The sequence below is a fragment of the Vanrija pseudolonga genome, chromosome 5 (assembly GCF_020906515.1).
Source record: "Vanrija pseudolonga chromosome 5, complete sequence".
Taxonomy (NCBI): Eukaryota; Fungi; Basidiomycota; class Tremellomycetes; order Trichosporonales; family Trichosporonaceae; genus Vanrija; species Vanrija pseudolonga.
Genome location: NC_085853.1, coordinates 945,281 through 963,939, shown reverse-complemented (window position 1 = coordinate 963,939; position 18,659 = coordinate 945,281). Strand labels below are relative to the sequence as shown.

At 60.3% G+C, this 18,659-nt stretch overlaps 2 protein-coding genes across 2 annotated transcripts; one reads left to right on the top strand and one right to left on the bottom strand.

The window, feature by feature from the left end:
• The first annotated feature begins 1,035 nt into the window (after window positions 1-1,035).
• On the top strand, window positions 1,036-6,791 carry rga1 (Rho-type GTPase-activating protein 1). Its single transcript, XM_062773570.1, has 7 exons — window positions 1,036-2,348; window positions 2,412-2,565; window positions 2,621-2,713; window positions 2,763-3,314; window positions 3,350-5,101; window positions 5,142-5,804; window positions 5,853-6,791. Exons 1-7 carry the CDS (start codon window positions 1,464-1,466, stop codon window positions 6,236-6,238), a joined length of 4,485 nt encoding a protein of 1,494 aa, XP_062629554.1. The 5' UTR covers window positions 1,036-1,463; the 3' UTR covers window positions 6,239-6,791.
• Window positions 6,792-7,885: 1,094 nt separating this feature from the next.
• Window positions 7,886-12,019, bottom strand: MAK (Serine/threonine-protein kinase MAK). Its single transcript, XM_062773569.1, has 5 exons — window positions 11,510-12,019; window positions 11,226-11,455; window positions 8,767-11,168; window positions 8,290-8,728; window positions 7,886-8,239 (listed from the first exon to the last, which is right to left on the bottom strand). Exons 1-5 carry the CDS (start codon window positions 11,610-11,612, stop codon window positions 8,102-8,104), a joined length of 3,312 nt encoding a protein of 1,103 aa, XP_062629553.1. The 5' UTR covers window positions 11,613-12,019; the 3' UTR covers window positions 7,886-8,101.
• Between the last annotated feature and the right edge of the window lie 6,640 nt (window positions 12,020-18,659).

Below are 18,659 nucleotides of genomic sequence, written 5' to 3'. Positions count from 1 at the left end.
GATGCCGAGGGTGAGTGTAGACGACGTGCGAGTCAGACTGAGCGAAATGCCGAGTCGTCGGGATGGGTCAAGGGGCGCAGCAAGTCGCTGTCGGCCACACACCACACCCATCCACCGTAATCATCCAACCTGTCACCGCCACCCACCCACACACAGCCAACGCTCGCTCACAACAATTTTGGTGCCGCAAGTCGCGTTGTCTCAACATCCCAGCCCAGGTTGACAGAGCACCGGCGTGTGGTTTGCCCGTCGTAGTTGCTTCCTGCCTCGGTCCGCCGCCTGCGTGATGCCTCGTTGCACGCTTTGCCCACCTCGAGTCAAGCCATACACATGTACTGTACTGCCTTTGTGTACAGCCTGGGTGGCAATGCAGTGATTCTTCTCTTGCCGCGCTGCTTCTGACCGCGCGTCGCGTTGTTTACGCTTTTTTTTTGTAACACCAGCATATTAACAACCCGCCCAGCACTAGTCGTGTTTTGAATAAAATGCTCCCGCTTTGATTGTCCACGCGTGGTGACAAGTGGTGCATCGACCCGAGGTTTGAAGTCTGGCCCAAAAGGGGCTTACTGGTGCGTTGGGTCGACTGGGTGGTCGGTCTCGGCTGTCACGCCCTTGACTGGGCTCCCTTCCTTCCCTTTTGCCTTGTCGCCGCCTGGTCTCGCCTCCTCCCCGCCCGTCGTACCTGGACCAAAAAGGTCGAGGTTTTCCTTACAAAGTGATACAAATATTCAAATCCCATCCCCTTTTCCAAGGCAAGAGGCGAATAACAATCAAGTTGTAATACAGGTCTCTAATCGCCATTAGACCGACCTATTACTACTGCTGCGGCCCAGGGCCTAAGACCTACCTACCTTCACCACCCAGGCCACAGTGCAACTGCTCCCTTTGTCCCCCCCCCCCCCCCTGGCTGTCCCACCCACGACACCACCAACCACCCCAACCCCCTCCCCCTTGGGCTGCCTTGCCCTTTGGCCCCTTCGACCTCGCCTCGCCTCGCCTCGCCTCGTCGTCGTCCGTTCCACCTGGCCCCCCGTCCTCCAACCCTCCCCTCGCTCGACACACCTCGTCCGTCCCACAACATCCACCCACCCAGGACCACTCATCTCACACACACCATTCTCCCTCGCATCGCACAACAACAGCCTCCCGACTCTACGCTCACTCACCCACCGCCTGGCTCCACGACACACACCCACACACTCCACTCCAAAGCGCCCAGTGCATAGTCGACCCGACAAGCGGGGTGCTCGGCGCCCACCCCCACATCGGCACCCGCGCACCAAAGCACAGCCCCAGACTGCTTCACCCTTCTCCCCTCCCCCCCTCTCTCCTTTAAACTCCACACACACCCCGTTAACGACCTCTCGCCCATCGCGCGTCCTAACCCTACTGCGTGCGGCGCATCTCACACACTAGCCGCAGTATTAGCGACATCGACGGCATCGCGCGCACCACAAGGCGCAATGTCCTCGCCTCGGTTCAACGCCGCGCCGCCGCGGCGAGACTCGGCTGGGGTGGTCGGACTAGCAGCCCAAGCTGCAAACCTCAACCTTGTGACGCGCAAGCCGTCGTCCGACTCGCTGGGACGACCGTCAACGTCGAGAAGACCATCGGCGGCCTCTAGCGCTCACTCGCAGTCGGCCCAAACCGGCTTCCAACAACCACACTCGCCAGCGTCCGTGTCCTCGTCCGGCCACCCCTGGGTCACCGCACGCGAAGGCACCGACTCGCACTGGACCAACAGCCCCCAAGCAACGACCTCTGCGCTGCCACCTGCGCAGGGCGGCCCTGCGGCTCCTCAGCCCATTCGGAAAATGTCCAACCTACCGCGCATCTCCATGCCCGGCGATGATCTTGTCTCAGCAGATGGCAGCGGCCCACGGAGTGCCCCAGTGTCTAGCCCTCTCGCCGGTCCGGCCCCTCCTTTCATCCAACCTCCGGCGCGCTCGGCCTCATCACCAGACCCACGACTAGGCTCAAATGGCGCCTCCCCACTGACATCGCCTGTTGACCACCGACCTGGCGGCCAGTTGTTGGGTGGCCCCTCTGGCGACGTCACGCCTTCCGGGTACTCTCAATCACAACAGCGCGGGTTCTCATACCCAAACACTGCAACGACGTCTGCATCGCACACAGAAGGAGGTCTCACGCCTCGCCGGTCGGACACGCCGACGTCAATTGGGTCAACTGGCGGGGCTGCCGCCTCGACATCCGCCGCGCCCAAGGCTCAGCCAGAAAAGTCCCGGTCTGGCTCGGTCACATACTGTGCCAAGTGTGGACTTGCTGTGCGCGGGCAGTTTGTGCGCGCTTTGCAGCACGTTTATCATCTCGAGTGTTTCAGGTGCAGAGTAGGTACCGGAGTGGGAAGGTTACAAGCTTGGACTGGCACTGACCGCGGGCCCCTCCCCCAGGATTGCGACAAGGTCGTTGCGCAAAAGTTCTTCCCCGTCGACGATAGCGAGGGTGGCCAGTACCCCTTATGCGAACGCGACTACTTTGCTCGCTTAGACTTGATATGCGCAAAGTGCGACCAAGCGCTGCGGTCAAGCTACATCACGGCGTGTGGTACGTGCACCCGTAGTCCCAAGCCTTTGATCACGATTTGGCTCACGCAACTCAGGTGAAAAGTACCATGTTGAACACTTCTCGTGCTCGGTCTGCGATACAGTGTTTGGCCCTGTCGACTCTTACTACGAACATGGTGGTAAAGTTTGTGCGTATGCCCGTGTTTCGTGTCGCAACCTAAACACTAACGGCAACAGACTGTCACTACCATTACTCGATAAGCTTTGCCAACAAGTGTGTCGGTTGTGAGACTGCCATCTTGAAGCAATTCGTCGAGATCAACCGCAATGGCCGAGACGAGTGCTGGCACCCAGAGTGCTACATGATACACAAGTTTTGGAATGTGCGACTGGCCTCCCGCAACTTTACAACTCCAGCTGCTGCGACGCCAACGCAGTCAACAGTCTCTCTGCTCGAAATGAGTTCGGCTGGCGGCTTGCAACCCATGTCGGCGCAAAGCCCCAACGTTGCGTCGACGAGTACAAGCCCCGGCTGGGGAACGGACATGACCGCCGAGGAACTCAAAGAGCGACAGATTGCCATGGAGCTCAAGGTGTCCCAAATCTGGCTCGTCTTGTCTGGATTCGAGGAGACATCGGCAGCCTGCATCGGCGAGATGCTCCGGGTTGTCAATGAGCGGAGATTGCTGGACGTCATCCTCCTCGCTGAAAAGTTCATCCTCCACGTCGAAACGCTCTTCGCCGTCATCGACGACATTGAGGCCCAGTTTGCGTTGGCAGGGGTCAAAGGTGGGTTGCGCGCCGAATCCTGCAACTGACGTCAGGCATGTCCCATGCAAGGGAAGCCAAACAGCTGTGCCGAAAGCTGGTCAACTTCTTCTCCATGTTGTCACAGATCTCCCCCACTGGCGGTCCCATTCCCAACATGCAAGATCTTCTGACGCAGGTCACTCAGCTGGCCCACTATCTCAAGATCTTGATCCGCATCGCCTTGACCGGCGCCATCAAGCTGGATCGCGAGCAGGGCAACCCCAAGGCCTTGATCGACGCCCTCGCGAGGCTACACTTATTGTCGCTGGACAATGCAGACCCAGCGGTGCCCAAGCGCGGTGAACATCCCGAGCCCACGGTCACCATCCCACCTTGGACTGGCAATGAGACGCCCGAAGAAATGGCCACGAGGAGCTTCAACTCTCTTACAAGGCAGCCTGAAGGCTATATCCCCAGCACAAGGGGAATTGCTTACGGCTACCGTAGTCTGGCACCAGAGGCCACTGGCGAAACCACTCTACGAGGACCGCAGGACGACCACTTTGTGCCCAACGACGGGTGTGCGCGTTGTAATGGGCCGATCGAGGATGACTGTGTCCGGCAAGGCATGTTCAATCGTTGGCATTCGGCATGCGTCGAATGCAGCACCTGCGGCGACAAGGCCAGCAACACCAAGGATGCCGACAAGTTAATCGCTCCACCACCCACATCCGGTTTAACCGATGACGAGTCTCACGAAGGCGGATCAACCCACAAGGAACATGCCTCCAAGCCTCAGCGGCGCTCGCCTCCGCGCGTCGGTGACTTCAGCTATGAGGCTGCCCTTGTCAAGTTTGCCCCTCCACCAAACGAGAGCATCTGGTGCAACCTTCACCGGACTGCGTCCGCCATTGCTGGCTTCCAGTCCGTGTCGAGACTGGAGCAGTTCGCCTTCCTCCTCCACGTTGCTTTGCGACGTCTCTATCTCCACTTCCGCGAACACCATGGCATCCCGAGCGGTAGGGCTATCCCTCTTGACCCTATGCTAAACGCCCCAGCTGTCACTTACATCGAGGCAGGCCATGATGTCAAGCGCGTCAAGTCGGTCACACTGGACAGAAAGCTCTCGTCGACGGCCAGAGTGCCGCAGCGCCTTACCGTCGTGGAGAGTCCGTCTGGCCGGATGGCGGACGCGAATGGCCAGGTCGTGCCCGCGCGAGACCCTACGCCAACTATTTCATCGGCAGAGCGAGCTGGTACGGTCGAACAGATCATCCGCCCGCCGTTTGCGCGCAACAACACATCTGTCCGGATCGTTTCCGAATCTGCTCCCGCACCGTTCACGAGCGAGCCGCTGGCATCCGAGTCGCAAGATGTGCTCACCCCGCTCAACACATCGACGGCAAGCCGCCGCGTCCAGGAAGACGATGCCATCACTCTGAGCGACATTCCAATGCTCGCGAAGCAGTCGATCCACCCGCGATCGCCAAACGACAGCACGCCGCTCATCGCCGAGTTGACTCCCCTTCAGGCGCTCATTCTCCGCCACTTCTCCCTCATCCTGCTTCAAAAGACAACGGGAATGTCGGAGCATGCCAATGCCGACGAGATCATTGATCTGCTCGACGCAAGGAAGAACCAATGGTGGAACAAGCTGTTCAAGAACAATGCCAAGAAGGATCAGAAGAAGAAGGGCATCTTTGGCGTCCCGCTCGAGATTCTGGTTGACCGGACGGGCTCGGACTCGCAGCAGGGCGCGAACCCCAACGTTACGCTTCGTGTGCCCGAGTTCATTGAGGAAATCATATCGACAATGCGTCAAATGGGTACGTCTTGAACAATGAACGTGACCAGCTGACCCTGTAGATATGGCCATCGAGGGCATCTTCCGAAAGAACGGCAACATCCGCAAGCTCCAGCTCATTGCCGAACAGCTCGACAAGGACTACAGCAGTGTCACCTTGTCAGAGGAGAACCCCGTACAGCTCGCCGCGTTGCTCAAGCGATTCCTCCGTGAGATCCCTGACCCGCTCCTCACTTTCCGACTCCACAAGCTGTTCTGTTCCGCTGCAACGCTGCCGTCTCACGAAGAAAGAATTCGGTCCCTGCACCTCCTCATCACCTTGCTGCCGAAGGCCAACCGCGACACCCTGGAAGTGCTGTTTGTCTTCCTGCGCTGGGTCGCCAGCTTCTCATACAAGGATGAGGAAACCGGCAGCCGAATGGACATGGCCAACCTTGCTACCGTCATCACGCCGAGTATCCTCTACGCCAAGGGCGGCAATGCTGCGCGCGACGAAAGCTTCATTGGCATCCAGGCTGTCCAGCAAATGCTCGAAAACCAGGACGAGCTTTACCGTGTGCCGCCTGAGCTCATGTTTGTGCTCCACGAGAATGTTGCCGAAATCTTCTCAAAAGAGATCGACCTCCCTCCAAAGGAGATTCACAAGCACTGTGCAAAGTATCTCCAGCACAGAGGGCAGACTACATTCCAACATCGGCCGTCGATCGCGGCGGGAGCTGGACTCCGTGAGTGTGGGCAACTGCATGAGTGGTACTACATTGCTGACAAGTCAGATGGCGAGCTTCCCGCCCCTGGCGTTGGTGGCAGCTTACGAGCTGGCCCTTCGGCCGGCAACGGCTCACGACCGACCTCCTGGGGTGCCGGGCCCAGCAATGCTGGTACTGGTGGCGTTCTTGCCATGCCCACGCCGCAGATCAACGGCCAACCCGCCAGCCCAGGCTTTGCCCCACCTGGACACGTCCCAAGCCCCGGACCGCCACCCAACTGGCGTGGTCCCTTCCAGGGCGCGGCGAGCAACGGCTCGAGACAATCGTCGCGGGGATCTGGCCCTCCATCGCCTGGTGTTTCGCCCGACGACCGCCGCTCGTTCCAGATGGAACGCGACCGCTCTCGGGAACGGGCTTGGACGCCGTCCAACCACCCCGACAGCCGACAATAAGCACGGCCTTCCGTCTCTCATTCTGGTTTCTCTGGCACGCCCCTTGCTTACCCTCTGCATCTTTCCTACCTACCCATCTTCAACAGCGCCCATTCCCCCCACCTCTCGTAACACATCACGTCCGACTCTAGTTCAATGCCCACGGACTCTTGGTTGAGCCAACCCTACATCACCCTGCGCGCGTCTGGTTCTCGATCACACGCACGCCGCGACCAGCTTTGACGCCATTCGATTCTACGGCACCCGCCGTCGGTCGACAGCGCCATCCTCCATCCACATTGCACAGATTCAAACTATGGACATGTCTCTGTTCTCGTCCCTTTGACGCGACGCTAGCATACCCCCTTTCATTTTCTCTCTCGGTCTGCACGCAGCCCCGATCTCGCTCTCGTGCCGGCACGACGACCCTCTTCTACTCGGTCCTTTTTACTTCTCCAACTCTCGTCTTGAAAGCGCCCTTTGCAACCCCCTTCCCGCATTCGATATCCCTGCCTGCCCCCGTGGCGGTCTGTATCACGTATCGCCGAATCCTGGCCTTGTGCTACCACCAAATGCAATTCGGTTGCAGTGCTGCGAGAGGGGGGAGAGAGTGTGGCGTGAGCGGCGTGGGGATGATGTCTGACCTGTGGCAAGTGGCAACGACGAGCTCGTTGGGTAAGTGACGACCCCCCCCCCGGCGGACTGGCGTCGCTTGAGCGTCGCGCCGAACTTGATTGAACGCCTTCCATCGTCGAGAGACGAGAGTACGGTGATGGTGTTGGCGGTCAGCATGCCTTGGTGCTGCGACTGTCCCCGGCTTGACCTGAACAGAGTAGTCCGAGAGGAAGGGGATGGGCCCAACACCACTTCCATAGACAGCCACCGGCGCTCGCTACAGGCAGAACCGCTCACAAACAGTGTCTTCGCCACACCGGCAACTGCACACGACCGCGTGACGACAACGCGTCTACCACGCGACGTCCACCACGCACGCGGCGAGTACCACGCGACTCGACTCGTTGGCTCGTGCGACCGACGAACGCCGCGCGCGCGCGTCGGCGACCGTGGTCGGTGCCGCCGAGCCAGCCGCATTTCTTTCCCAGATACCCACCCAGCGGGATGAGGCCGAGGCACGCGACAGGACAGACGGCACGCAGCACGACGTCCCGGTAATCACGGGCAAGGGCTCCTCGCTTCCTGACGTCAAAACGAGTGCCTGTCTTGTTCGGTCGCGCACACCCGAGGGGGGTCGAGACCAGACGACGGACACGAAAGCGCGGCGGCGTGGCAGGGCGCGGCACGGCGTGGCGATCGCGCTGCCAGATCGATCCCATCCCCCATCCCCCGCACATGCCGTAAGGTTTCGTGCGTCGGCCACTTGGCACTCTGCGACGAGGGTGCGCGCACATCAAGCAGGAAAATTTCGAGGCCAGAAGTCGTCGTTACCGTACTGTAGTCGTCGTCGTGGACAAAACCGAGAATCCAATACTCGAGCCTATCTCGTTGCTGCGGCATGCCCACTGCCGCAACACGGCATAAGACGCACCACAAGGTTTACTCTGTTCTCGGCAGGGGCAGCTCACCAGTGGCGTTTCCGCCTGTCGCCCTTACGTTGTGTCAATGTCATTTCAACCCGCAATGAGCTGCTTGTTCTCTTTGCCTTGTCGACGACGACAAAGTATACATGCGATGGTGACATCCAGTGCTAACAAATGAGAAAAAATTGGATGGATTTGGCTGTGGCACAACCGATGCGGTGCGGTAACAATGATGCGAGGATGGTGGACCGTGATTTTTGGCTTGCTGGTGTTGGAGAATGGCGTTCCGGATGAGAGGTGGGTGTGGTGTGGTGTGGTGGTTTGGATTGCGCCCACAGTAATGTAACTAGCGCTGCTGCTGCTGGTGCTGTTGTTGTTGCGACGGGTGCTGCTGTCCGTGAGACCCAGCCATGTTGGCAATGGTCGCAAACGGCGGCAATGTCGTGAGCACCTCTTGCGATTGCGTGTGTGCTGCTTGAGCAGGCTGATGCGCGAGTTAGCCAGGAAGCTGGGTGCACGCAAACAATTACTCACAACTCTGAACATGGGGTTGATCTGCTCGTAGTGGCCTTCGCCATAGTCGCCGATGCTAGGCAGAACCGACTTGCGGCCGTTGGCACTGCGCTTGACGCTCCCCCCGTGTGAAGAAGCATAAGACGGAGCGCCAAACTGACCGGAGGAGTCACTGGTTCGGACCCTGTGGCTACCTGGCCCCATGTCCATGTTGCCATCGAGGCTGAGCTGAGATGCAACAGCCATCCCTGTACGTCGGCCCAAGGACAGCGAGGACTCGGATGCCGAGGCAACGGTTGCCTGGCGCTGAAGCTGAGAGGCGAGCTGCGACTCGAGCGACGCCGATGATCCGTGCGACATATGCGTGGGGTGGCGGTACGAAGATGGCATGCCTCCACGGCGCGAGTTGCTCTGAACCAGAGGGTCCAACCAGGGCTGGCTCCCGCGGCGTGATCCAGTGCTACACAGAGTTAGCCTAGAACCTCCTTCTGTACTCACTCGCTATCAAGCGTGAGGGCGCTGCGGCTCTTAATTGACGAACCACGGCCGATGCTGCTATGGTCGTCATCCTCAGTGTGCTTGCGCGCTTTGTTGCGTCCGATGTCGTCCTCATATGCCTTGCCGCCACCATGACCATAGATGGAGTGGTGGCTAGCCTGACTGCGCACAGACGCAAGGGAGTGAACGGATGCCGTGCCGAAGCCTCCAGCCCGGATATCAGAGCGGTCCTTGGCCGTCGTGGTAGGGATTCCAACGCCAGCACTTTCCCACTCCTCACCGCCAGCCGCGATTTGGCCACGCTTCGCCAAGACTGCGCGAGCTCGTTCCTGTTGTGCGCGCTCGGCAGCCTCGCGCTTAGCCTTGGCGAGCTCACGAGCCTGCTTTTCGGCTTCCTTCTTTGCCTTCTTGGGGTCGGCAGGAGGGGCCTGCACGGGCTGCATGGGTGCCATTGCACGTTCCGCAGGATGGTGCCCAGACTGCGTCCGTTTCAATGAAGAAACAGGGTAGCCAGGCTGCTCGTACTCTGGCACCTGTGGTGAGGAATCATGCTTGCCGTTGCCGCCGAAGACAGAGCTGAGGCCCCACTTCTTCTTCTTGCCAGACGGCGCCAGCTTGCTGACGCTTTGCGCCGCAGGAGCTGCTGGCAACGATTGACTGGAATGGACGCTCGGTATCGACGCGCTCGAGACCTGGGGCTGCAGTTGCTGTTGATGCTGCTGGTGCTCGGGCGGCAACTGCATGGGCATCGGTTGCTGTTGATACAGTTGGGCACCCTGCTGTTGAACGTATGCGGCAACCATTGGGTTTGGCGAGTACCGATCCAGACGGTGGACACTCGACTGCGACACTGCGGCATTGCTGGGAACCGGGTACTGTTGTTGAATGTTTGTCTGCGAGAGAGCAGAGTTGAGATTCGACAAGGACTGGTTCGAATTGGTTGCAGAGCCCGGCGTGTTGTTGTCATAGGCAGACAACGCGGCCTCGGACGCGCGCCGGCTTGCCTGCTCTTCGGCCCAACGACGCTGCCCATAGCTGGCCAGGTCTTCGGTAGGAAGGTCGAGCTCCCGCAACTGGTGCACGAGCGCCGACGTGCCGTACGCACTTCGAGGCTCGGACGAGTCTCGGCGGAACAAGGCAGGCGGCTGGTTGAGGTAAACACGCTGTTGCGGTGGCGGCGGCGGCGGCTGCTGCTGCTGTTGCACCTGCGGCTGCGGAGGGAGTGGCTGCGACTGTTGTGGCGGTAGAGGCTGCGACTGTTGTGGCGGTAGTGGCTGCTGCAAGTTCTGCGGCGCCACTGGGTGCCCATTTGGCACGTGCGCGCGTTGATCGTGAGGAAGAGGCAAGGTGCGCATGTCGGCAGCAGGGAACTGCGGGTGACGCTCCTGGTGCGAATGCGATGCAGGCATTTGCCTGGGCTGAACGTCGACAGGAACGGGATTGGGACGAGACTGGGGTAGAGGCTGACCTTCGCTGAAGGCGATGCGAGGTAGCGCTGGCATGCGCTGAAGATGCGTCCGGGTCTCGTGAAAGTAGGCGTGGTCCATGCACTGCGCCGAAGTCATGCGGTGCTTTGGGTTGTACCTGAGCAAGTCCTCGATGCACTCGACGAGGGACCGTGGTGTCTCCTCGGGGAAAAGATTGCGCAGGTTGACTGGCTTGGCCTTTGGGAACGAGAAGCCAACGTTCTTGGCAAGCTTGACGCCAGAGTTCCATCGGCCACCGCCGAAAGGTCGACCGCGATCGTCGACACCATAGTCCGGACTAGGGTCTCCAAGCGTCTGGCAGATGCGAAATACCTGGTCAATCTCACTGATACCCGGGAAGAGAGGCTTGAGGTTGATCATCTCGGCTAGGATTGTGCCAAGCGCCCACATGTCGACTGGTGCGCCGTACTCGGTGGAGCGCAGTAAAACCTCTGGTGCGCGATACCATCGGGTCGACACGTACTCGGTGTACGGGGGTTTCGAGTCAATTGCTCGCGCGAGACCAAAGTCTGCAAGCTTGACGATGACCTGCACATCCTTTTCAAACGCCTCGGGATTGAGTGACGGCATGGGAGCGTCTTCGGGATGCCCTGCAGCCCGCTGTTTGTTGAGATGATTGAGGGCTGGTGTAGAGAGATAATCGCACAGGCCAGTCGTGGTAACCAGGAGGTTTTCTGGCTTCATGTCTCGGTGGAAGTAGCCATGTTGGTGGATGTGGAAAAGGCCCGTAACAATCTGATGGAAGCAGCTTGCAATAAGCCCCGCGGCCAGAGGTCGGCCTTTGCGAGACTTTGTGAGCTGATAGAGGTTACCCTCCATACACTCAAAGACAAAGTAGAGCTCTCGTGACCGTGGCGAGATGAAGGCGTCATAGAGGGGAATGACGGCGGGGTGAGCAGGAATGGTTCGGAGAGACTGGTGATGTCAGTTCTAGGTCCGTGTGGGACAGTTCGATGTCGCTCGAGCACTCACGACCAGCTCGCCAAGGTTGCGTGCCTGACGCCAACCACCTTCCCATACGCGCTTCATGCGCTTGAGCGCGACGAGACGCTTCCCAGCCCATTCTGGCCGTGCGCCCGCACCGCATTGCATGGCCGAGAGGAGGATGCCCGACTTGACCGGCGAGTGCCAATCGCAGAGCCAGACTGTGCCGAATGATCCGTCTCCTAGGACCTTGAGCTCCGAGTAGGATCGTTCCGAGCCTGCATCAAGGCGTGAGCGGGCGGAGGTTCAATATGGTCAACAATAACACGTACAGGGATCTTCGACGCCGGCACGGCCGTCGTCTTGTATTGGGACGGGATGAGGGGCGTCGACACGAGCTGCCACGGCCCCATTGTCACTGGGTCGCCTGCCCATGACCACATCGCTGGTGCGACGATCTTGCTGTTGTGGTACATGTCCCGAGGAAGCGACGGCAGGCTGGTAGCTTGGCGAAGCGACGACACTAGTGCGTCGCGAAATTGAAGAAACGGGACTGCCATTCCACTCCGGAAAGAGGCCAGCCGCTTGGGCGTGCGAGTAGGAAATGGCCGAGGGATAGGGAGGGACCACCACAGGCCCGCCTGCAGCGGGTGTGATGGCTTGAGGAGGGGTAGGGAGGTAGCTTGTCGTCGCGGGGGAGACAAAGTCGAAGTCGGTGGGTGAAGGCGAGTGAGCGATCGGGGTGTGCTGAGCCGATTGGTGTTGCTGCAGGGAGGGATGAAGGGCGGGATGGACGGTGTGGTGAGCAGCATGACTTGGTTGTTGCTGCTGCTGCTGCTGCTGCTGTTGCTGCTGCAGTTGTTGCTGCTGAATCTGCTGCTGCTGCTGGAGCTGAACCTGCTGGAGCTGCTGCTGCTGTTGCTGGTGCTGGAGATGGGCCAGTTGCGGCGGGGCGTGCGCGCGGGGTTGAGAGTGAGCGTGCGCGTGCTCAGGGGAGGGTGTGCTGTGGATCGGGCCAAGGCCAAGTCCGGGAGCACCGTAGTGCATGTCATCACCATATGTTGGGATGGGAGCGTGTTGAGCCATTGTGGGCAAACTCATGTCTGGGGTCGATGGGCGTGGACTGGTCGTCTACGGGCCCCCAGGTTGAACGGGGACGGCGGCGGGGGGGAGAATAAGGTCGAGTGCTTGCGAGTTGCGCCGATGCAAGACGTTGCGACGCCGGGGCAAGCGGGCGAGCAGGTCGATCGAGCAAGGGCGGGCGAGTGTGGGGGAAAGAAGCCTGCTTGCGGCAGCTACAGCGGCGGCGACGGCGGCAGGCAGCTATATGCCAGTCGTCGCCGCCGTTTAATCGAATGACGCGTCGAGAAGAGTCGAGGGGGGCGAGGGGGGAGGGAGAGCAGCGACGTTCTGCTCAACGATTGTAGCGCATGATATCTTGACGGTGGGTCGAGGTGTTGAGCGCGTGCCGGCGGTCAGCGGGAGGTGGGTGAGTCGGTGGGGGTTTGTGGGGGAGTCGCCTCGCGTGCGTGCGTGCGGGATGGGGGGACGGAGTGTGACGGCGGCGGGAACGGTGGTGAAGGGGTCGGAGATGGGCCGCTGGTTGCTAGCACGAGTCGAGAGTGCTGCTGAGAAGAAGTATAGGCGAGTTGTGAGCGAGTGTGTGTGGTTCCAAGTTTGAGTGTTCTAGTTTGTGTGTGTTGTTGTAGTTTTGAAAAGAACGTCGACTGCGACAATAATGTGAGGGTTATTACCTAGACGAAGTAGGTGGGCGGCGTGTTGACAATGATGATGATGATGATGATGATCGACAGTGTCTTGACAATGCAATGACCTTTGTCGACAACCTTTACAAACCTGCACTAGATGTCGCTGCTGCTGCACTAGACGATCGCGCAGCGTTGTCGATTGTGGGTTGGGAGAGAGAGGAGGAGAGAGGAAGTGAGGTGAGAGGACACAAGGAGATCTGGCCGCCCGTTGTCGTGACTGACAGTCCGGTCGGTCGGTCAGTCAGTCAGTAGTCTGGTCCGGGCAAAGCAAGGCAAAGCAGGCAAGCATCTCTGTCCAAGCAGCGCATCCCTACCACCCAGCCAGGCAACTCGCGCAGAGCATGAGCATATACCGCGGCGGTCGGTCGGGTTTAGGCACCTTGGCTGCATGGCCGCTGCTGCTGCTCCTCGTCCTTGAGCTCTGCTGCTCGTCGTCCTCTCTCTCCCCTCTTGGTGCTAGTCTGACCCAATGTGTGCTTAATTCAACGACGCAGCGAGGGGTAATCGTCTCGCCTCGTCCTGGCCTCGGCCGTCGTGACCTGATTCTTACTTACATTGAACCTGACTTTGCGACCTGACCTGACCTGACCCGGACCGACCTGACACGGCGTGGGGGACGGGGGGAGGGGAGGGGAGGGGGGAGGGGCTGAGGAACCGAACCAGAGCCTGACCAAACCTGCCTGCCTACTGGGCTGCGTGCCGACCTGCCTGCTCCTCCTCCAGTCTAGTGCATACCGCCACCATACCGACCCACATTGCATGCATGCGAGCGAGCGAGCTTGCGTGCGTGCGCTGACAAGGACGCAAGTGGCGCGCCCCGCCTGCCCGCCGGGCCAGCCAAACCTAGTAGCGTGCCCCGCGTGTGCTGCTCGTCTGGCTCATGCTCTGCGCCGAGGCACGACGAGGCGCTCCTCGCTACTTCGGCCCCGGTTCTGTCGCCGACGGCGGCGCGTGAAGCATGCCGCTCTTAGCAGGCGGCTGCTGTTGGCTGTTGCCGCCACCGGCCGTCGTTTGTCGTCGTCGTCGTCTTGTCTTCCCGCCCGCCGTCTGCGTGCCAAACCAAAACAACACACAAAAACAGAGCCTCAGGCGGCTTACGCCTCGATCGGGTCCTGGCGCTTTTTTTTTACGCCGGCGGCGTGAGGACGGTGGACGGCGGTGGAGGCGGCGGCGGCGCACGCAGGTCGACTGCAGGCAGGCGGCTGCAATGCCAGGTAGCAAGCAGCAGGCGACAGCTAAGGTTGGCCCGCGTTTTCGTCTCGTACTTGCGCTCCTCGCCTCCTGCTGGTCCGGTTTACGCATCAGTCCCGTGCCTTGCCGCAGCCTTGTCCTTGCTCCTGTCCACGGATATGACAGCCCACCGACAATTCCTCAACCTAACCACGCTACTAGGCCTCGCCTCCGGTCCCTCCCCTCGGTCGCCTCCCCACTGGCGCCGCGTGGAAGCAACAAGCGATCACACTTTCAGGCCGATCTCGTCTCGGTCGTCGTCGCAGTCGCTTCATCCGGTGCCTCCTGATTACCTCGCTGGCCACCGTATATTGTTACTGATTGCGCCGTGGATTTGGCACGCACACACACTCTTCCAAGCTTACGATAATATGCCGGTGACCGACGACTGCACACACACACGCTGCACACTGCCTGTCCACGCGCGCGCGCGCCCTGTTCCGCTCTCGTCGCTGTGCCTGCCTGCGTGCTATGGCGGCGGCAACGGGCCAGCGGGCGAGGGAGGGAGGGAGGGGGGCACGTAGCAATGATGAAAATGAGGGGCGCCACCAAAGCTAAAAAAAATGTGCAGTGCTCTAGCGAATACGCTATGGGTATCACGGTGGATGCTTTGTCCCTGGTAATGGTGGTACGTTGCGTTGCGTTGCGTTGCACTGGATACTGCTGCGCGCTGGGAGGAGAACAACCCGTGTGAGTCGAACGAGCAAGCGCTCTCGTTGCGTTGGCATTCTAGTCCCTGGTGCCGTAGCCTAGTCGTGTCGTCGGTGTTGTGCTTGCTGCTTCTGCAAACTCATCCTCTGCTCGTCCCCCTCCTCGTCCTCATCCTGTCCTAGGCACACTTCAACTAACCAAACTATGCTTTGGCTTTACACTTACCCACCCTCGCTTTTTTTTTGCTTCCTCGTCGTGGCCCACCGGGCAAGAGCAAGAGCAAGCACTTGCGTCTGGCCTCTGTGTTGCCTACTCTGTGCCTATTACCTTTTGTGCCTGCCTGTGGGAACTGTGCCGACATTCAAGGCTGCTAGACCAGCATGGCAATGCGATAACCGACCGTGCCTGCTTTTGTTGTTGTCCCTGTCTTGCCTTTGGTGCCATGGCCACGCTAGCAGCAGACAGCGCTGGGCGGCGCTGGGCAATGGCTCGAGGCCCGCCCACCCTGTGTCTCGCGACTAACCGGCTCATGACCAAAATCCCCTACCCATCCGTGCCCCTCGCCTGCGGCCAGCCCACCCTCCTGCGGCTCTGCCGCCCGTCAGATCTCCTGTCTGGTTTGAGATAGGGGGACTGACCCTGCCAGGGAGGGACCTGAAGCCTTAGGGACAGGCTGCCGCGTGATGACGCACCCCGCCTGCCTTGTGGACTTGCCGTTGGTCGTGCTCCTCGTCGTCGTCGTACAAGTCCGCTGCCGCCAACGCCGACGACGAGGACCCTGGTTGCCCGATTGCGATAATGATGCAAGTGCGAATAAGTAGCCCGGTGCGGCCGATCGGCGTCATCAATCAAGAGCCGGTCCTTATCCCGGCGCCATTGACAAAAGCCAAAGTCTCGTCTTCGCTGCTGCACATGCATCATCACCGGACGACGCGTGGTCCACATGTTTGCATTCCCGCATCGAAAATTTCATGCCTATACTTATTACCCATGCGCCATCGCATGGAACAGTTGAACCGATAACGCGGTCATGTCGGCCTTGGGTCTCGAGCCCACTCTCACACATTCTCTCCGAACGCCGACGCGGTACAATGAATGACACACGGACCGTGGCACGACCCATTGTGTGTCTCTCTCTACGAAAGCCTATTTCACTTGTTGGGAGGCGGTGGCGGAGCGTAGTAGGGCGGCTGCTGCGGCTGGTATTGTTGCGGCGGCGGCGGCGGCGGCGGGTAGCCCCCACCAGCGGGTGGTCCATACGCTCCTGGTGGCTGCGGATCTGGGCCATCACCCTGCTTCATCTCCCAGCCTGCGCGCAGCAGAAGGAGCAGCAGCAGAAGCAGCAAGCGGGCATCGACAATTCAAAGACGTTTCGGACGGTTTCGAGAAGGAGAGCAAGGGTTTCCGTGAGTGCAAACAAGTGCGACAGCGCGTGGTTTAGCCCGTCGGAATCCCGTCATATGGATCGGAAGTGAAAAGGAAAAGAAGGCGTCGTCGCGGTTGTAGCAGCGCGGCATGTGCAACGACACAGTGAAGGAGCACGGCCAGGTGGCCAGGTGGGCGAGCACCAAAAATCCGTCGTGAAGGCAGTTTAGTGCCAAAGGTGCAAGGGAGTTGTTGCGTCAGCATGTTTCGGACGAGCGAACACAAGACAACTGCGGCAAGGCTGGAGTGCCTTGGCTTCCTGTTGCGCCAGGGGTCGTAACCCTGGCGGATGCAACGGGGGTGCAAGGACGCTTTTGGCGATTGATTCCAACGCCTGCCGCCCACTTGTCCTTGCACAATCCCTGGCGTCGAGCGGCCTCATTTCAATCTCGCTCCGAACTCACTGCAGATTGAACAGATCCAAATACGCTTCTTGCTGAACGGGATGAGCGGGATCCAAAAGAGCTCGAACCAGGTTCGCGAAGTGGCGCCGACGACTGCGGCTATAGGAGGTTAGTGACTCAGGTCCGCCCCGCACAGCGCCGTCACATTTGTGGCCAGCCGCCCGAGCAATGTATGCGATGTGGTCTCCTTGGCGGCACTCCCGCTCGCTCGGCCACGCCCGCTTGGCGTACTAGTCGCGGAATCCGCTCGCCCCGAATGACCTGACGAACGACCCCTCGTACTAGGCCTAATCTCGGTCCAACCAAGGCGCACTCCCCCAAGCAAGCAAGCGGTGACTTGACGCGACGTTAAGTCGTCGACGACGCGACCAGCCTACTGCGCCCGCTCCACCACTGACGACCTGCTCCACAATCCTCAACTCACCGTTATGGCACTTGGGGCACATTCGCCCCGGCTCCGGCGCGTCTTGAGAAATCTACGTCGTCAGCATGCAATCGGTCGGCGCCGCCGCCCCAAGTTCAGGTTCGCTCAGGTCCGCCGAACGAGCGTCGAGCTGCTAATCACGGCGCTCGTCTCGCGTACAGGTGAAAGCAGCTCCCGCCAGAGGCACGGCGCGGGCTGTCAACGCCGCGCGCGCATGGCCATCTTCAAACTCGTCACTCATCCGCCCGTTTCAGGTTGCTTAGTGAGGGACAGATTGGCCATCCCACACGCTGCCCCAAACACAATGTCCCCAACTGATTTTAATTAATGTAGGAAGCGGAGTAACCTGCTCCACACATGCCGTAGTCGCGTAACCGACAGACGCGTAGGTCTGGCATCGCCACATCCGCGGCGCCAGGCACTACACAGCCGGTGGGTCTAGCGAGCGGAGCTCGACGCGCTGTGGTCTGGATCTTCCACGTTAGGCGGCGATGATGCGGCGATGATGCGGCAATGATGCGGCAATGATGCGGCAAACGCGGCGCGACAAGGATGTGGAGAGTGGCACAAGGTGGGCGGGCTTGTGGCTTGTGGAGGACGGTTTCTCCGTTCTGTTCTAGCTATTCTGAACTCCTTCTAGAGCAGATGCCAAACCGGCAGGCAACCAGTGTGAGACAAGAGTGGCAGATGGAACAGAGTGAGACGGGACGCGGGGTCCCACGAGAGGTGGAGGTGGGTGGTGAGGGAGGGGGCGTTGACAAGATCGTGTTGGTCTGGACCGAGCCTCGGTTCGTGGGCAAGCGGTGGTGAACGGAAGACAATGATGTGGGCATGGTGGAGAGTGTGGGGTTGAAGCTAGTTGATGAGACGGCCGAGCGGGGTGATTGAGGCATGGAGAGGATTGGGCCGAGACTTGAGGCGTACGAGGAGGACGGCGCGACGAGTAGGACGGCGCGACGAGCTTTGGCTTTGCGAGCATCGCGGACAGTGTCGGGCGCAGGAGCACACCCACGCCGACAAGCCCATCACCACAGCTGGCCCGCGGAACACGGGGTTCCCCACAAGAGAATAGAGCCGTTACGCCAGGCTCGTGATCGCCAGTGTCAATCCGACCGTGGAGAGATGTGCGAGCGCCGCGATGCCGCGGGGCGGGGCACAGAGCCGCGCCGACATGGCAACGAGCGCCAGCTCACCAAGGCGGAGCGCATGTCCCGAGCACCGCGCGAGAAGTTGTACCGTGCTCGTGATCTGCGCCGCCAAACGAGCCGTGGAGAGATGCGCAAGCGCCGCGATGCTGCAGGGCGCACGGCACAGGGATGACGACATGGCGAGTGGCAACAGCTCACCCAGGCGGACATGGTGTCCCCGCACACTGAGGGGCGAGCTGTTACGCCAAGCGCGTGATCGTCTCCAATCGAGGCGTGGGAGCTATCGCCTCGCCGAGCTGAGGGGGTACCCGTCCGCCGCGATACGGCGCGCAGGCGCGGCTCGTTGCCCTCGTTTCGCGAGCTGGCCATCGCAGCTGGGCTAATAAGGCCGCAGCGTGCGTCCAGCCGGGTCGCTGGTGGAAGTATCGGCG

Bases quoted from the DNA above. Each gene is read 5' to 3' on its own strand.
- rga1 (XM_062773570.1), top strand. From the start codon at position 1,464: ATGTCCTCGCCTCGGTTCAACGCCGCGCCGCCGCGGCGAGACTCGGCT. The intron at 2,349-2,411 runs GTAGGTACCGGA...CCCCTCCCCCAG, and splicing joins TCGAGTGTTTCAGGTGCAGA to GATTGCGACAAGGTCGTTGC. The intron at 3,315-3,349 runs GTGGGTTGCGCG...AACTGACGTCAG, and splicing joins TGCGTTGGCAGGGGTCAAAG to GCATGTCCCATGCAAGGGAA.
- MAK (XM_062773569.1), bottom strand. From the start codon at position 11,612: ATGGGCAGGCGACCCAGTGACAATGGGGCCGTGGCAGCTCGTGTCGAC. The intron at 11,456-11,509 runs GTACGTGTTATT...GCCTTGATGCAG, and splicing joins TGCCGGCGTCGAAGATCCCT to GCTCGGAACGATCCTACTCG. The intron at 8,729-8,766 runs GTGAGTACAGAA...AACTCTGTGTAG, and splicing joins GCCCTCACGCTTGATAGCGA to CACTGGATCACGCCGCGGGA.